Source organism: Delphinus delphis, chromosome 1, assembly GCF_949987515.2.
Source record: "Delphinus delphis chromosome 1, mDelDel1.2, whole genome shotgun sequence".
Classification (NCBI taxonomy): Eukaryota; Metazoa; Chordata; class Mammalia; order Artiodactyla; family Delphinidae; genus Delphinus; species Delphinus delphis.
In genome coordinates, this window is record NC_082683.1 from 97,661,432 (window position 1) to 97,678,029 (window position 16,598).

General features: G+C 35.3%; 1 protein-coding gene across 2 annotated transcripts in view; it reads left to right on the forward strand.

Moving 5' to 3' along the window:
- The window catches only part of RAP1A (RAP1A, member of RAS oncogene family), a 73,869-nt gene that overhangs the window by 44,715 nt on the left and 12,556 nt on the right, over positions 1-16,598 (forward strand). For both annotated transcript variants that reach the window (XM_060027271.1, XM_060027280.1), the window contains exons 2-5: positions 6,925-7,008; positions 10,258-10,326; positions 12,337-12,393; positions 15,366-15,506. In XM_060027271.1, coding sequence (XP_059883254.1) covers positions 6,952-7,008; positions 10,258-10,326; positions 12,337-12,393; positions 15,366-15,506 — 324 coding nt within the window. In that variant the 5' untranslated portion in view covers positions 6,925-6,951. The remainder of the gene's footprint in view (positions 1-6,924; positions 7,009-10,257; positions 10,327-12,336; positions 12,394-15,365; positions 15,507-16,598) is intronic.

Below are 16,598 nucleotides of genomic sequence, written 5' to 3' on the forward strand. Positions count from 1 at the left end.
AGTTTAAGAGAGTGTAAGACCTAAAGCTTTTGGGTAGGAGACAGAACGATTACAGAATTTGAAACTATCATCTGAAAAATGAAATAGGATTGCTTATTGAAAAAGAAGATATGGCAGGTGGAATAACTGTTTTCAAATATTTGAAGGAGCATAGACTGGAAGAGGAATTCTCTTTTTTCTGTTTGGCATCAGAGACAGAGACCCAGTAAGTGGCCACTACAAAGAAACAGCAATGTAAAGAACGTTCTAACAATTAGGTTATCCAGAAATGGAATGAACTGTTTTGTGAGCATAGAATTCAAAGAGTTAGATGACCATATCTGGAGATGTTTTTAGAGTGAATTACCACAAAAGAAACACTTACTATGGTTCAGGCATTCTGTTGTTAAATACTGACTTCAGTATTTTAAACAAGAAAAGACAAAACCAGCTATTCATATAACATGTTATAGGATTTGCTACATGTAAATTAAATGTATTATTTTCTAAGTTTGTCATCACAGTCTTCATAGAATAAGCTTTTATCATTTGTGGTTTGCAAATGATACCTTTCTTTCCTGTTGTTTATTTTTCATATTCTGACTCTGGTTGAGTTGGTCAAGTTTTCTTTGCTCGTTTTTCCTCTAGTGATTTTTAAGTTATATTATTTAGTTGTTGACATTACATTTTTCACATGTTTAGATTTATATTTTTTTTAATGTATAGAAAAAGAGAGATTCAGTATCTTTATCCTTTTCCCAAGAAGAGAAAACCTTTAACATGCCTTTCTTCCTGTCTCCTCCCAAACAAAAAGGTTGAGATAATCAGTTTTATTTCCAGATTTTTATACATATTTTACAGTGATAATTAGATACCTAACTATAATTTTTCCTGATTTATTTATTTGTTTGCTTTATTTGCTTGACATATTTCTTGTTCTTACACCTTTCTGTTTCTTGAATCATTTTCCTTTTTTGTGTTGGAGTACCAACAACTCCAGTAATTTTTTAACATCTTTATTGGAGTATAATTGCTTTACAATGGTGTGTTAGTTTCTGCTGTATCACAAAGTGAATCAGCTATATGTATACATATATCCCCATATCCCCTCCCTCTTGTGTCTCCTTCCCACCCTCCCTAACCCACCCCTCTAGGTGGTCACAGAGCAGAGCTGATCTCCCTGTGCTATGCAGCTGCTTCCCACTAGCTATCTATTTTACATTTGGTAGTGTATCTATGTCCATGTCACTCTCTCACTTCATCCCAGCTTACCCTTCCCCCTCCCCATATCCTCAAGTCCATTCTCTACATCTGCATCTTTATTCCTGTCCTGCCCCTAGGTTCTTCAGAACCATTTTTTTTTATTACACATATATGTGTTAGCATATGGTATTTGTTTTTCTAGTAATTTTTGATATGTATTTTTATTATCATTTAGTTCTAATTATTTACTTTCCATCTTGATTTCTTCTTTGACCCATGTATTATTTAGAATTATGTTGTTTAACTTACATTTTGAGATTATGTATATTTTTGTATTGGTTCCTAGTTTAATTGTAGTTAGAATGTACGCTTTGTATGATTTCAGTCCTTTGAAATTTGTTGAGACCTGATTTATGGCTCAGCATTGTCTGTTCCAGTAAATAATCCATGTGGCAATTTAGAAAAATGTGTAATTTGCAGTTGTTGGGTGTGGTGTTCTATATATGTCTACTGGAGTAAGTTGATTTGTTATTTGGTCAAATCTTTTACATATCCGTACTGATTTTTATCTTCCTTTTCTATCAGATACTGTTATGTTAAAATCTAATCATGATTGTGTGTTTGACTAGTTTTTCCTTTAGTTCTGTCAACTTCTGCTGTATGTATTTTGTCTTGTATTTTAATTTTTCCTATTGAACATTTACTCACGTAATTAGTGATATTTGGATTATCCATTATTTTCAATTTGTCCATCTCTTCTTTGTTCCTTCCTTTTTTCCCTTTATTCCTTCTGTTTTTAGTTATCAAACCATTCAAAATGTAGTGGCTTAAAACAACCCGTTGTTTCTTGAGTATGGAATTAGGGAGTGGCTCAGCTAGGTAGATCTGGCCTAAGGTCTCTCCTCTGGGTGTTGCAGTCAAATGGTGGCTGTCTGGGATCATCTTCTACACTCACAGGTCTGGGAGGACTCACAGCTGGGGTTCCTCCAGCAAATTTGTCCCATCTCTGTGGTCTCTCCAAAGTGGCAGCTTCAGGGCAGCCTTACAGCCTGGGCCCGAAGACATGGCTGCAAAGAGAAAGATCCAGGAGGAAATTCTGGCACCCTTTCTAGCTTCAGAAGTCAGACAACACCACTTCTGCTATATTTTATTAAATCTTCCCATATTCAAGGGGAGAGGAATATGTTTTTCTCTAGAAGTTTTTTAGGGTGAGATTTATCCTTCTTACCTCTTTCACACTTTCCATCTCCCCATCCTTTTGTTCTTCTCTGTTTGGGTGGGTTCAGTATATTGGTTCACTAACCTGCTTTTTTCAGCTATATCCATTTTTCTCTTCAGCCCATCTACTGAACTTTTTTTTGATGCTCATATTTTTATTTTCTAGGTTTCCAAAGTGTCTTTTACATAGATGTAATAACTTCACAGGTTTCTTTAAGGATATTACATTTATTTTATAGCGTTTTATAGGCCCTCTTAACTCTGTTTTCTTTGGTTTTTGTTCTTCTGTTTGTTGAATTTATTGCCTCTGTCAAGGTGTTTTCCTCAAATCTGTGATTAATTGTCTGCTCTTTTTGAGAATCCCTACTGGCCTCTTCTATTTACAGGAGCTTACCTTCTTTCATTTGGGAAGGGGTAGGAAGTGCTATTGGGCTGAGTATACCTGGTTTTAGAGTGTGAAGACTAATTTATAAACTTCATTTATAAGTACATTATGTCTGATCACTTTATCCCTATGTACATCCTCTCCCCAAAATACTAATCTTGAGAAGAATAAGAGGAGAAGGTATCAAGGAAGATATTCTCTCAATGAGATAATGTGATTTTATGTTACAAAAACAGTTGATGTTGCATTATGATGTACTATGAGGAACTTTGTTCTTTATTTTAGAAACTTAAGTCTTACCATCATTTCCATATTTATTCACCACCATCCCCACCCATCCCCAACATGTTGTGGTCAGTTGTCACGTTTAAAATATTCACAGCTTCTGTAAATATTTAAATATAACCAACAGTATAACTGCTTGTTAAGCTTCAGTGTTCCTTAATGTAAAAAATTTTTTCTCCAAAATTTCTTGTCACAACTAAATTTCCTTTAATGAATTTTGTTTCATAGGTTCAGTTGTGCAGGAGAAACTATTTCATCTTTTAATTAGTTTAAATATTTAAAAACAGAAACAACAAAGTTGGGGTCTATTTGCATCACAAAGAAATCAAATTGTTACTTTATGAAATTTAGAAGTAGTTTTGCTGAAGTTCGAAGAGTGAAAAAATGTTATAACTTAGACCGTAGTGTTAGGGATTCAAGATTGACTTAAAATGTAAACATAGTGTAATGTTTATTCTTGTCCTCCTTATTTGTCAGGGAATCTTAACCAGAGTGAGAAATTTTCTGGTGCTGTGTTGGGAGTGCACGGCACAAGAGATTTCCATAAAAAGGCATGGGATTTGCTTGGAAGAACATAGTAGTTTTCTAACTTGGCAGTAATGAGTTAGAACTAACCCCCTTTAAAAAGAAAATACTAATCTACATTATTCCTCATTGGGTATTTGTATGTGTTTTCTTATCTGAGCTATATTATTCTTGTATCTGCATTTGTGCATATGTATATACATTTATAATCCATGGTACTTGTTAGGTGTAAAGAAAATAATTTTCTATGCATACAGTATGTATGAAAAATGATTTTGGAAGTCGACTCTCTTACCCCTCGAGTTGAGTAACGGGACAAATATCTTGTTCTTACAGAGTACCCAAAATAATTTGGCAATCTCTGAGTGCTTTTCCCCAAATTCTATTGCCCTAGGAGGCAATTTGGGGAGCATAAATAAGCCTTACTATATTAGGATTCCCTCTCGAAAGGTACACATTTTTGGATGAGAGAGGTGATGAATTCATATCTTGTTAAAATGACAGCAGTCCTCAGACTAAGAATCACTGGGGGCCTTGAAAGGGGGTTAAGGATATGAGGATCTGTCTGGTTGAAAGAACCTTGAACATTATACTTCCAGTTCCCTTCCCTTTCTTGTGCTATTATTGTAATATATTTTACTTCTATGTATGTTGTAAACCCTGTGGTACATTGTTATTTTTGCTTTAAGAGGCCAAAAAAGTCTTGTAGATTTACTCTCACCATTTCTGGTACTTTCTATTTCTTTAGTAATGTCATTTCTTTTTCTTTTTTTAAATTAATTAATTATTTATTTATTTTTGGCTGCATTGGGTGTTTGTTGCTGCGCACGGGCTTTCTCTAGTTGTGGCATGCGGGGGCTACTCTTCGTTGTATACTGACTTCTCATTGTGGTGGCTTCTCTTGTGTGGAGCACAGGCTCTAGGCACGCGGGCTTCAGTAGTTGTGGCACACAGGCTCAGTAGTTGTGGTGCACGGGCTTAGTTGCTCCGTGGCATGTGGGGTCTTCCCGGACCAGAGCTCGAACCCATGTCCCCTGCATAGGCAGGTGGATTCTTAACCACTGTGCCACCAGGGAAGCCCCAATTGTCATTTCTTTATGTAGATCCACATTTCCATCTGTTATCATTTTCTTCCACCTGAAGAATTTTTTTTGCTTTTTTTTAAGTGCAGGTTGGTGAACTTATTTCTTCCCCCAGCTTTTCTCTCTTTTTTTGGATCTGAAAAAAAAAATTATTTCACTTTCATTTTTGAAGGATACATTCATTGTATTTAGCATTCTAGGTTGACCATATTTTTCTTTAAGCATTTGGAAGATGTATTTTCTTCTGTCTTGCATAGCTTCTCGAGAAAGTCTATATATTTTCTTAACTTTGTTCCTCTGTGGCTAAACTTTTTCCTTTAGCTTCTTGTAAGATTTTCTCTCTTTGACAGTTTTTCAGGAATTTGATTATTGTGCCTTGTGCTTTTCTTTGTATTTATACTAAGGAGAGGGCTCATTGAGTTTCTTGGATCTATGGATTTATAGTTTTTATCAAATTTTGAAAGTATTTTATTATTCAACCCCACCCCCACCCCATTCCAGTTACACACATATACTTGATAGCTGTGGTTTTCCTTTCTTCTTTTATTTTTCTTCTTCCTTTTCTTTTCTCTCTCCCTCTCCTTCCATCTCCCCACTCTTTACCCTCCTCATCAACTTTTTTCTGTCTTCATCTCAGTTCCTCTGAAATTTCCTTCTGCAGTATTTAATATAATGTTAATCCTATCGTTATATTTCCATTTCACATACTGTTTTTGAACACTAGAAGTTCATTTTGGTCCTTTTATGTCTACCGTTTCTCTCCTCATATTTTCATTAAATCCTTGAGCATATTTATCATAGCAGTTTTAGAGTCCTCATTGGCTAATTCCATTATCTCACTTCTGGGTCTGTTTCAGTTGACTCATCCCACCCTAGTTTCAGGTCATATTTTCTTTCTTTCTTATGTGTCTATTAATTTTTATTGGATGCTGTGGACATTGAAAATTTTATATTGTTGAATCGTGGATTTTTTTTTCTTTAAAAAAATCTTGGACTTCTTCTGACAGGCAGTTGTTATCTATGGATTGACTCAATCCTTTTGAGGCTTATTTTTAAGCCTTTTTAGGAAGCATGTAGAGTATTTTTTACTCTAGGGTTTGTTTACTCCTGTACTAAGTATGAATATTCTGGGGTTTCAAGTGAATTGCCTATTTTTCAACAAAGAAGACTCTTCTGGTCAGAATGTCAATACTTCCCAGCACTCTGGGAATTGCTCAGCTTACAGATTCCTATTTATTCTTTGCCTTACCTCATGGAGTTTCATCCTGCATGCCTGGCTTAGTGTTTGGCCGCAGACTCAGGTGGACCCCTGTGCAGATTTCTGGAGTTTTCTGTGCATAACTCCCACTTCTCTGGTAACTTCTCTGCTTGAGTTTTTTCTCCCTGCATCACAATCTGAAAAGTACCTCTAGGCAGAAAGCCAGGGCAGGTGTAGGTCTCACTTCATTTCCTTCCCACCTCTCAGAGATCACAGTGCTTTACTGCTTATTGTCCAACCATGTCTTGCAAACAGTTGTTTCATATATTTTGTTTGGTGTTTTAGCTGTTTATTGTGGGATGGAAAGTTCATTCCTATTTACACCATCATGGTCATTGGAAATTCTTTTGTATCTTTTTAAGATAATCATGGAGATAAAAAATAAAGTTTATATTTATTCCCCTCCCCCCATCCCAGCAATTTGGGCCTTATGAAATAAACCAGCAGTACCTACCTACAGAGTTTCAACAATTTCATCTACATTTTCCCATTTGTATCATAATAATATTTGAGGTAACAGTTTATGTGGTTCACCAATAATACAATAATGAACAAAACAGTATAGAATTACATATGATATTTTAAGCAAATAAAATAGCATTTTCATTATATTCAAGCTCATGAGTGAACTTTTCAAAAAAGTATGTAAGTTTAAGTGATAGCTTCGTAAAGAGTTGGGCTCGTGATTGTAGCTATAACTACTAGTTTTAATCATCTTATTTTCTGATCAAATACGAAGTAACATGAACAGGCTAATGATTGATGACTAGTCAAAGATAATCTGTAATGAACTAAAATGCCTGGCAGTGGTCCTATAAATTTGTGTTAAAATATTCATGGTTTTGTTGTATAGCCTCTGTCTTCCTCTTGATAGTTTTAAGGGAAAAAACAAACAAAAAACAAAATGTCATGTTATTTCATGTAACAGTTGTACATTCTTAGGCTATTCTTAGCATGTTTATTAATCTTTGATTTTTTTTTTCCCCCAGATTGTCAGTATTTAAAAAGACCACATCATGCGTGAGTACAAGCTAGTGGTCCTTGGTTCAGGAGGCGTGGGGAAGTCTGCTCTGGTAAGTTAGCCACCTAACTATAATTAATTAATATAATGCAAGAAGAACGGTGATATTTTCTTGCTTTACAACTTCTAGTCGCTCAAGAGAAAAGGTGGCAGTATGTTTTATATGCCTAATATCTGGCCTACCAGGGTACAAGGACTCATTCAGTAACCATGGATGTGTAGTTTTATAATGGTGGCTCATTCATTCTTTCATTTATCAAATATTTATTGGCTACCTATTTTATGTTAAGCACTAGTGTTTGTGATTCAAAGAGGAATAAAAATTGTTTTCATTGTTAAGGAACTTACATTCTAGTGTGGGAGACTGATTATTACAAGTACCAGTGGAGTAAATCCTACCCTACCCCCATCCCAGACTTAAGTGGAATAAAGGTCATTTTTTTGTACACATGCTGTATTTATTTAGGAAGTGTTCATTGAGCTTCTATAACGTCAGACTCTAAAGTTACAACAGTGAACAAAAACAGTCACAGTCTCCCTCACAGAGCTTACATTATAGTGGAGGAGATGTAATAGATACACAATTAATCAAAGAACTACTTGATTATAATTGTGAGAGAGATACTTTGAAAGAAAAGTATATATTGTTAAGAGACCTCTATGACAAGGGAACCTAAATTAGCATTTGAACAACTGAGAAGGGTCACAGTTGCTGGGATAGGAGTGAACCGGGAAGAAAGTAGAGGGAAATGAGGTGAGAGATAAGCAGGGGCCAGATCATGACTTGAAGACCATGTAAGAACTTGGAATTTATTCCTAATGACAATGAGAAGCTGTTGAAGTAGGGTTTTGGGAGGGTGGTGGTGGTGACAGAATTGGATATATGTTTTAAAGAGAGCACTTTGTTCTATCAAGAGTAATTTAGAAGACAGGCAGAGAAGATGTGGGAAACAAGTTGGGAGTTAATGCAATACACCACATTATTGTTTGTGGAAGCTTATATTAGCAGTGAAGAAGAGAAAAGTAGATGTTTTGAGAGTTAAATAGGAGGCAGAATTGGCAATTAACTTAGTGCTAGATTGATATGGGGACTAGGAGAGAAGGAGCTGTTGAGGGTGACTCCCAAATTTCACAGTCAAGCTACTGATTTTATGAATGGACCATTAAAGAAGTAGAAGGAAAGCACTGGAGAATGAGCAGATTTGAGAGTGAAAATCAAGAGTCATGTCAAACGTCATGTGCTTGTGAGATGTTCAAGTAAATACATCAAATAAACATCACATCCTCAAGACAATAGCTTAAAAGAGAGACTTGTGGTATGATTTGGGTTGCCATGAATATATCTATGGTATTTATTTTATGGGAATTATGTTACTGTTAGGAGTGTAATTTAGTACCTCTGTGGTGAATGTTTGTGAGTATCTGTTATTTTATTATTTTTTTAATTTTTTTTAATTTTTAACATCTTTATTAAAGTATAATTGCTTTACAATGGTGTGTCAGTTTCTGCTTTATAACAAAGTGAATCAGTTATACATATATCCCCATATCTCTTCCCTCTTGGTATCCGTTATTTTAAATGCATGTAACTTTCAATTCAGCAAGTCCCTTTCTGGAAATGTATCCCACACATAAGTTCACATATACAAAATGACATGGTCAAGGATGTCTATTACAACATTCTTTACAGTGGCAAGAGTTTGGAAACAACCTAAATGTCTACCAGTAGGGGCTAAATAAGTTTTTAATATGTATTTTGAGTAGAATCCTATAAACCATTAAAAAGAATGCAGCAGCTCTGTATATACTGATAATTAATGATATCTAAGCTGTATTACTTAGGAGGAAAAAGATACTAAGCAGTGTAGAGTACCATATGTGTTTTATAAGAAAGGAAGAATGAGGGGGGGAGATATTATAAAAGAACAGAGGCTATTTTTGCAAGGTTCAATAAGCTGCAGATAACATATCAATTACTTCCTTGGGAGTGGAATTGGAAAAGATGGTAAATAGAATTAGTTACCATTACATATGTTTTTGTGTCTTTTGCATTTTGTCCTACGTCCATGAATTACCTTTTTAAAATAAATAAATTAATTTAAAATCCATAGGAATTAATGAGGTTGTCTAGGGAGAGACTAGAGAGAGAAGAGAACTCAGGACTGGGCTCTTGAGTAGCTCTCAACATTTAAAGAGTAGGTAGGATTGGAGGATCCAGCATAGAAGAATGTATCTTGTACTTGAATGTAAATAATGTACCTTTACTTGACTGCTCAGAAGTCATAGCATAGTAGCTGGATGTGATAAAAGCGGCTACAGTAAGGTGATGCCATAACCATCCTGGGGTGGGTTGAAGAGTAAATGAGAGCTGAGGAAATGGAACCACCATTATAGATAGCTGAAGAAGTTTACTGTATTCAAATTAATCTATTTAATTCAAGCTAAAATAGTATATAAAATATTCCTCTGGCTAATTGAAGTGTGAATGACCTCAGTCCACATTCTTACCCTTGCTTTTAGGCAGTGATGTACCAGACCCCGTTCTAAAGCTATCTAGGAAATATTTCACAACCATCTTCTGTACTTCTTTTCATTTACTGAATGGTAAAATACCTAGTTTCCCATCTTTGTTTATAGAAATTTTAGAGATAAAAGTAGATAATCTGAAAAAGATGAGTAGGTAATGATTTCCTATGCAAAGAGTAAGGCTTTGGAATCAGGAAGGTATATGTTTGAATCTCAGCTGGCAAATCAGAAAAATAACTACTTCTGGGGTGAATGTGAAATTTGAATGTAATTATAAATTTAATAAACTCAATAAATTTTAATTCCCTCTTCTGTTTTCCCCCACAATTAGAAAGACTGTTCAAGACTTTTTAAAATTTACAATGTTTTGTCTCTCTCCTTTGAGGGTATGAGATAAAACTTGCTATAGATACATAGAGGGGTAATAGGAGTTTAAATACTGATAAATTTTCACGTTTTAGTAAATTAGAATCCATGTCCTTATTTGTATCCTGGTAGTATTTTAAAACTTAATATAGTAATTATTTAACAGTGTAATGTCAGCAGCAGCATTGATGACAGTTTTTAACATGACCACCTCCTTTCATAAGTGTACTCTTAATTATGAATGTATCCTTATATTGAAAAATAATGACACTTCACATTTGCATGTTTACGCAGAGTTTTCATATAATTACATTTAACCTTTACCACTTTGCGAAGTTAAGTAACATTTAAGAGGGGCTGATTTTTCTTTTAAGTACTTAACTTTTGTCTGCTTTTTTTAAATTTCTAGACAGTTCAATTTGTTCAGGGAATTTTTGTTGAAAAATATGACCCAACGATAGAAGATTCCTACAGAAAGGTAAAATATGAAACTTGTATACACATGCTTACAAGTAGTTTCTTATGACTTTAAAACTTGATCCATGGAATTGCTTTTTTGAAAATAGTTTTGAGAAATGATACAGATGTTCTGTATTTGTTTTTAAAAGTTTCACCAAGACAAAATACTTTTCGTAGAACACTGCTTATTAGCTATAGAGAGCTCCATGTTCTGTTACTGATTAGTAATCTGTTCTTTAATGTACACATTTTCCTGGTGGGAATTCTTTTAATGTAGAAAAATTGCATATAAATAGGTATATTTTTGATTACTCTTTTTGTGAACTAAAATTAAGAACACTTTATGCTTGAAGTTATACAGTAACTGAAAGTTATTTTTGTTTAGTTGTATAATAACTTAAAAAATATTTCTCCTTTAAACTGTAAAAAGTTAAAGAGTTGGATTCTGTAACACCAGAACACCAAGAGCAAAATTGCTAACTGTGGACTTTGCATGATAATGATGTGTTGATACAGGAAGGTTCATTGATTCTCACAAATGTACCACTCTGATGCAGGATGCTGATAGTGGGGGAGGCTAGCAGGGAGCAGGAAAAGGGTGTATCGGAACTCTGTACTTTCTGCTCAGTGTTGCTGTGAACCAAAAGCTGCTTTCTAAAAAATAAAGCTTATTTAAAAGGAAAAAAAATTTTAATAGTTGGTCTTGACAAAAAATACTATTTTATTTAACTATAAGACTAGCTAGAATTGTGGAGAATTTTCATGATTTTATTTCCCAAGTATGTTATGGGGGGGAAGAGACAGTGTTGTAAGAAAGCCTAGTAACCAACGATATACCCCACTGCCCCCCAAAAAGATTAACCTGCCTTTCAACAAATAAGAAAGGGTTGCTTTGGTAGATGTTTTAGAATTTACCTTTAAATAGTGCTATAACTTTTGCTGAATTAAGTTCATCAAGCCTACTGGCAGAGCAGTTTCATTATCTGTAAATTGGAAACAAAATTGTGATATATATTGAGAAACTACAGACCTAATTCATTGTTCATTGAACATGCCCATTCACAGATTGTGCAGGTTGTTATCATATTTGTCCCGTAAGTGGTAGACAGTGAGTTTGTAGATCCACCTGTGGTGCTCCTCATCAATTCCTGATCTGACAGAGAAGCAGAGTTTAAAATAGTCCTTAGGTTAATATGTTTATTTTTAGAAGACCATGTTGCATTACTGAAATTTCCCCCAAATAAGTTGCTGGTTAAAGCTTTAACTACAAACGGAGATATGTACCTTGAATGCTGAAGCACTTTTCTTAATCCCTTCTTTATTGAACATTTTCCTCACAGCTAATAGTTGATACTTTCTTTAGGACAACCTTCTCTTCTGTAAAGCCCTGGGAAAGTAGAATTCAGTATATGAAATTTCACCTTATACACACAGCTTTTCCAAAGAAGTACCTTTTTTTAAAGTCTTGAGAACTCTATAGGTTCAGTGTTATTGTGTTCCCTTTATCTCTTAAGAATTTCCTTTGTATTAAATTTGGGCATATTTTAGTAAAACTTTGACAACTTGAATCTGGTAAGTTGGCAAAGTTTTCTTTACCCCCAGATATTGGCTGTTTTGAGCTGCTTTTGTGCTTTGTTTTGAAGATAATATAAATATACATACTTTATACATTTTTTTTCCCTGTTAGAACTATACCTGTTTGTTGCAGTTTTTCTTAAATTGCAGAATATGACCATTGGCTTCTAATAATAACAACAATCATTACTCAGAGTTTATAGTGGTCAGAAAAATATCTAAACTCAGGATTAACAGTCCTAGCTTCTGTATTATTAATAGAATGTGTTTGAGACCTCCTGTTCTTTACTGTAGTACCAACTTGGTCTCCACCAATACAGCAAACTGCTAGAGAAAGGCTTTGTAGTTGTTAATAAGGACTTTGAGTGAAGAGGTGGGAGGAAAACAGACTGACATTTTGATGTTACTTTTTCATCCCCCTCCACCCCCCACCCCCCTGCCCTGACCCTAACAGCAAGTTGAAGTAGACTGCCAACAGTGTATGCTCGAAATCCTGGATACAGCAGGAACAGTAAGCATGTTTTCTCTTTTTTTTTGGCGGGGGTAGGGTGGGTGGACAGATTTTCATTTGTGAACAGTATATGGTCACCTGAATGATTTCTGTGAGTAAAAGCATTTGTTCTGATTAAGAACGTTAAGTCTCTAAACGTAGGGCTTCCTAAATTTTCTTATGTGTGTGAAACTATCTATGATGTACTTAATGCCCACATATCACTATTAAATTGTATGTTGCGCTCACCTACAGAATCTGTGTGTTGAGTTTCTTTTCCCTGTATTGAGGTAAGGATTATGCTCTTAGTGCTTTAAACGAACAAACAAAAGGAAAGTATTTTAAATACGGAATTTTAGTTAAAATAGGTATTTCTCTGGGTTTAAATAAGACTAACTCTTAACACCATGGTCATTCATTTATTTAAAAAACTTTTTTTGCTTTTTATTAGCATTTTAACATCTCAAGGGACTGGTGACAGATACGTGTGTTCTGACAAAAATCTTTAGGATTATTTTGAGCCTCATTTTTCACATGCTTAAATGAGTATAGTGACGTTTAGTACATTATAGGGTGCTTATAATGATCAAATGAGATAGTGATTATAAATCACTTGGCACAAAATGTCTTTTATATTTGTGTATTTGTGTATTTGTGTATATGTGTATTTGCTTTTATTTTCATTGTCTTCATTTGTCCTCACCTTTTTAATTGTTTAATTAATTAATGATGGTTTTATTCTGCCACAATTATACTACCACAAAAAATGCACACATTAAATGATTTTCTTTTCTTTTTTTTTTCTCCATATACGTAGACTTTACCTATTAGGCAATTCCTAGCTTTAAAATGGATGGTATTCTTTTTTTTTTTTTTTTTTTTTTTTTTTTGGCAGTATGCAGGCCTCTCACTGTTGTGGCCTCTTCCCTTGCGGAGCACAGGCTCCGGACGTACAGGCTCAGCGGCCATGGCTCATGGGCCCAGCCGCTCTGCGGCATGTGGGATCTTCCCGGACCGGGGCACGATCCCGTGTCCCCTGCATAGGCAGGCGGACTCTCAACCACTGCGCCACCAGGGAAGCCCATGGATGGTATTCTTAAATGTTTTAAGTTGTTTTAAAATTCAGCACAAATATTCCCACTATAATTTTATAAATGGTAAGAAAGCTTCAGATCAAAAAAAAACTTAAGCAGACTGGAGCAATTAGAGTACGAATTATACCATATTTTTCTATTCTTTTGTGGGAAAATGGATCTTGATTCCAACAGGAAGCTTTGGATCACTGGAACTCCTTCTTTCTTATATCAGCTGAATTGAGACCTCCCCCTCTTGCCACTTCGTCCAACCCCCAAATTTCCTAGCTTCTGAATCAGCAATAATTCTCCTTTGTTCCCAAAAACCCCAACAGTTAAAAAAAAAAAAATACTTTCTATTTCTTCCTTTCACAGCCTCCACAAGTGTGAGGGCATTGTTTCTTCCTCCTCTTGTCCAAATTAAAATTTTCCCCTTCTGCAGAGATCTTCCGCTTGTGCTCTCAAATATCTTGTATTTATACCATCCTAGCACTCAGCATGCTGTGTTGTAATTTTCTGTTTACTTCTCTGTCCCCAGTGCCTTGCATAACGTTTGGAAAGTAGTTGATGCTCTTTGATCTTGTTCTAGATCACTCCTTACTCCTTAAGGATTTTTGCTTACTTTCTCCAACACTGCTTTAGTCCGAATTCTTGGTGATTTTAGTATCCAAATAGAATCTTTACGGGTAATATAGATGATCCAGTAGCTTGGCCTCTCAGGTCCTTGACCTCCACCCTGCTTCAGTCATTCATGCCCGTGGTCTTTACCCTAGACTATATGATTACCAGTAACATAATACCATCTTAAATCTCATTTTCAAGTGTCCTACTCTCTACTAACCATCTCTTGTTTCTCCATCTCACTTCCTTTCATACCTTTCAACCTGACTGTAGTCTGCAGTCTGTTAAATCTAACATCTTTGATTATCTATCATATCCTCAACCCCCTCTTTATACAGCTTCAAGTCCATGGTCTGTCATTCATAATCAATCCCTCGGATATATCCTCAACCTTCTTGACTTTTCAGCAACCTTTGACTCAGTAGATCATTATCCTTATCTGTAAAAATTTTATTCATTTGACTTCTAGGAAACAACACTTGCTTGCTTTTCTCCCTGTATGATTTGTTACTCCTAAGTCTCCTTTCCTGATTTGTCTTCATTTCCCCAACCTCTTAATGTTGGAGGGCCTCAGAGTTCAGTACTTGGACTTCTCTTTTCCAAAACCACTACCTTGGACATCATCTTTTGTAGCACCAAAATAATTAAAATCTGTATATAAAAAGGAACTATATGCAGTTTTTCTAAATCACACAGAAACAAATTAAAGTGGTTAAGATTTCCGTTCTAATTCTGTAGCTGTTTCTAGTCATGTACGTAGGGGACAGGGACATTCATGTCAAATTTTCCAGAAACCGTGTATCACGTCTTATGTTTCCTGTCATGATAACATGTAATAAAGAATTCAGGGCTTCCCTGATGGTGCAGTGGTTACGAATCTGCCTGCCAATGCAGGGGACACAGGTTTGAGCCCTGGTCCAGGAAGATCCCACATGCCGCGGAGCAACTAAGCCCGTGCACTACAACTACTGAGCCTGCTTTCTGGAGCCCGCGAGCCACAACTACTGAGCCTGCGTACTGCAACTACTGAAGCCCGTGTGCCTAGAGCCCGTGCTCCACAACAAGAGAAGCCACCGCAATAAGAAGCCTGTGCACCGCAACAAAGAGCAGCCCCCGCTCGCAACTAAAGAAAGCCCGCGTGCAGCAACGAAGACCTAATGCAGCCAAAAAATATTTATATATACATACATACATACATTAAAAAAAAAATTCAGTAGCTCACTTGTGATTATTCTGATTTAAATTGTTTCAATATACATTTAAGAAGTCATATTTATAATTGCATATTTTTTATTATAGGAGCAATTTACAGCGATGAGAGATTTGTATATGAAGAATGGCCAAGGGTTTGCACTAGTATATTCTATTACAGCTCAGTCCACATTTAATGACTTACAAGACCTGAGGGAACAGATTTTACGGGTTAAGGACACAGAAGATGTAAGTATTTCTCTATATATATAGCATACTGCCATCTCTCTATGGCCAAATAAAAAGTGTCCATTTTCTCTATCAGTAGAGGATTTAGAGGGTATTTACCATGCGCCTAAGAGCCCTGGTGACCAAAAACGTTTTTAAGCTTTCTAAATTTACCTACAGATAATATGCTGAGATGATTAGAAAAGAAGGACACGTATGTAAAGTTCTTCTTTCTCTACTGCACTTATGACCTACGTGGTGCTATGTGGGTCATGAGTGGAGAAAGAAGAATCAAAGAGTACTTGGTAGAAGAAGGGGGACTCCAGTTGGGCTTGGAAAGTTGGTAGTTATGTCAGAAACAGTGTTCAGAGAACATTATTAAGAACCGTAATGCTGTGTTCCTATTTCTAAAATTCTGTTGGTACAGTTTTTACTTAGTTTTTTCCTTTGAATTATGTTAAAGATTTTAATTAACTTACATTTTTATATATTTTTTTTGTTTTTGTTTTAGAATTCTTTTTTTAATGTTAATATTTTATTGTGGTAAAATATACTGTTTTAGAATTCTTGTCTTATTTGATGAATAGCATCATTGTTGTTTTGCCTTTTCGCAAAGATTAAATGTATATTTTACGTTTGTCTCAGTTTTGAGCTACAGAAAGTTCCTTTTTCAAAAGTTGTATAAATTAGGATATAAAATTTCATTTGTACCTTCTTTTCTGTTTTTGTGTGTTCTCTCTCATTATTAATGGGAACATAGGCACCTGCTTAAGACCTCAACTTTGGGTAATACTGTAGGCGGGAGGAATTTGCACCATATGACTCATGACCAACCATAACCTAATGAATAGTTCTCTTTCTTCCCATGACTAATTCATCTAAGAGAGTTCTCTTTTCATAGGCAATTACATGCAAATCACTGAATTCTGGTAATGTTAATCTCTTTATCCCATGTAATAAACTAAAGATTGAGTTGTAGATGAAGACATAGCTACTCAGTGGCTGTATTTTTATTCTTTTCCTTAATATCTCACCTAAGCTAGTCTTCAGATCTAGATGTCAGTTGTAGAAGTAAAACTTATTAACGTGTTGGTCTTGCCGCTACTATTGGCA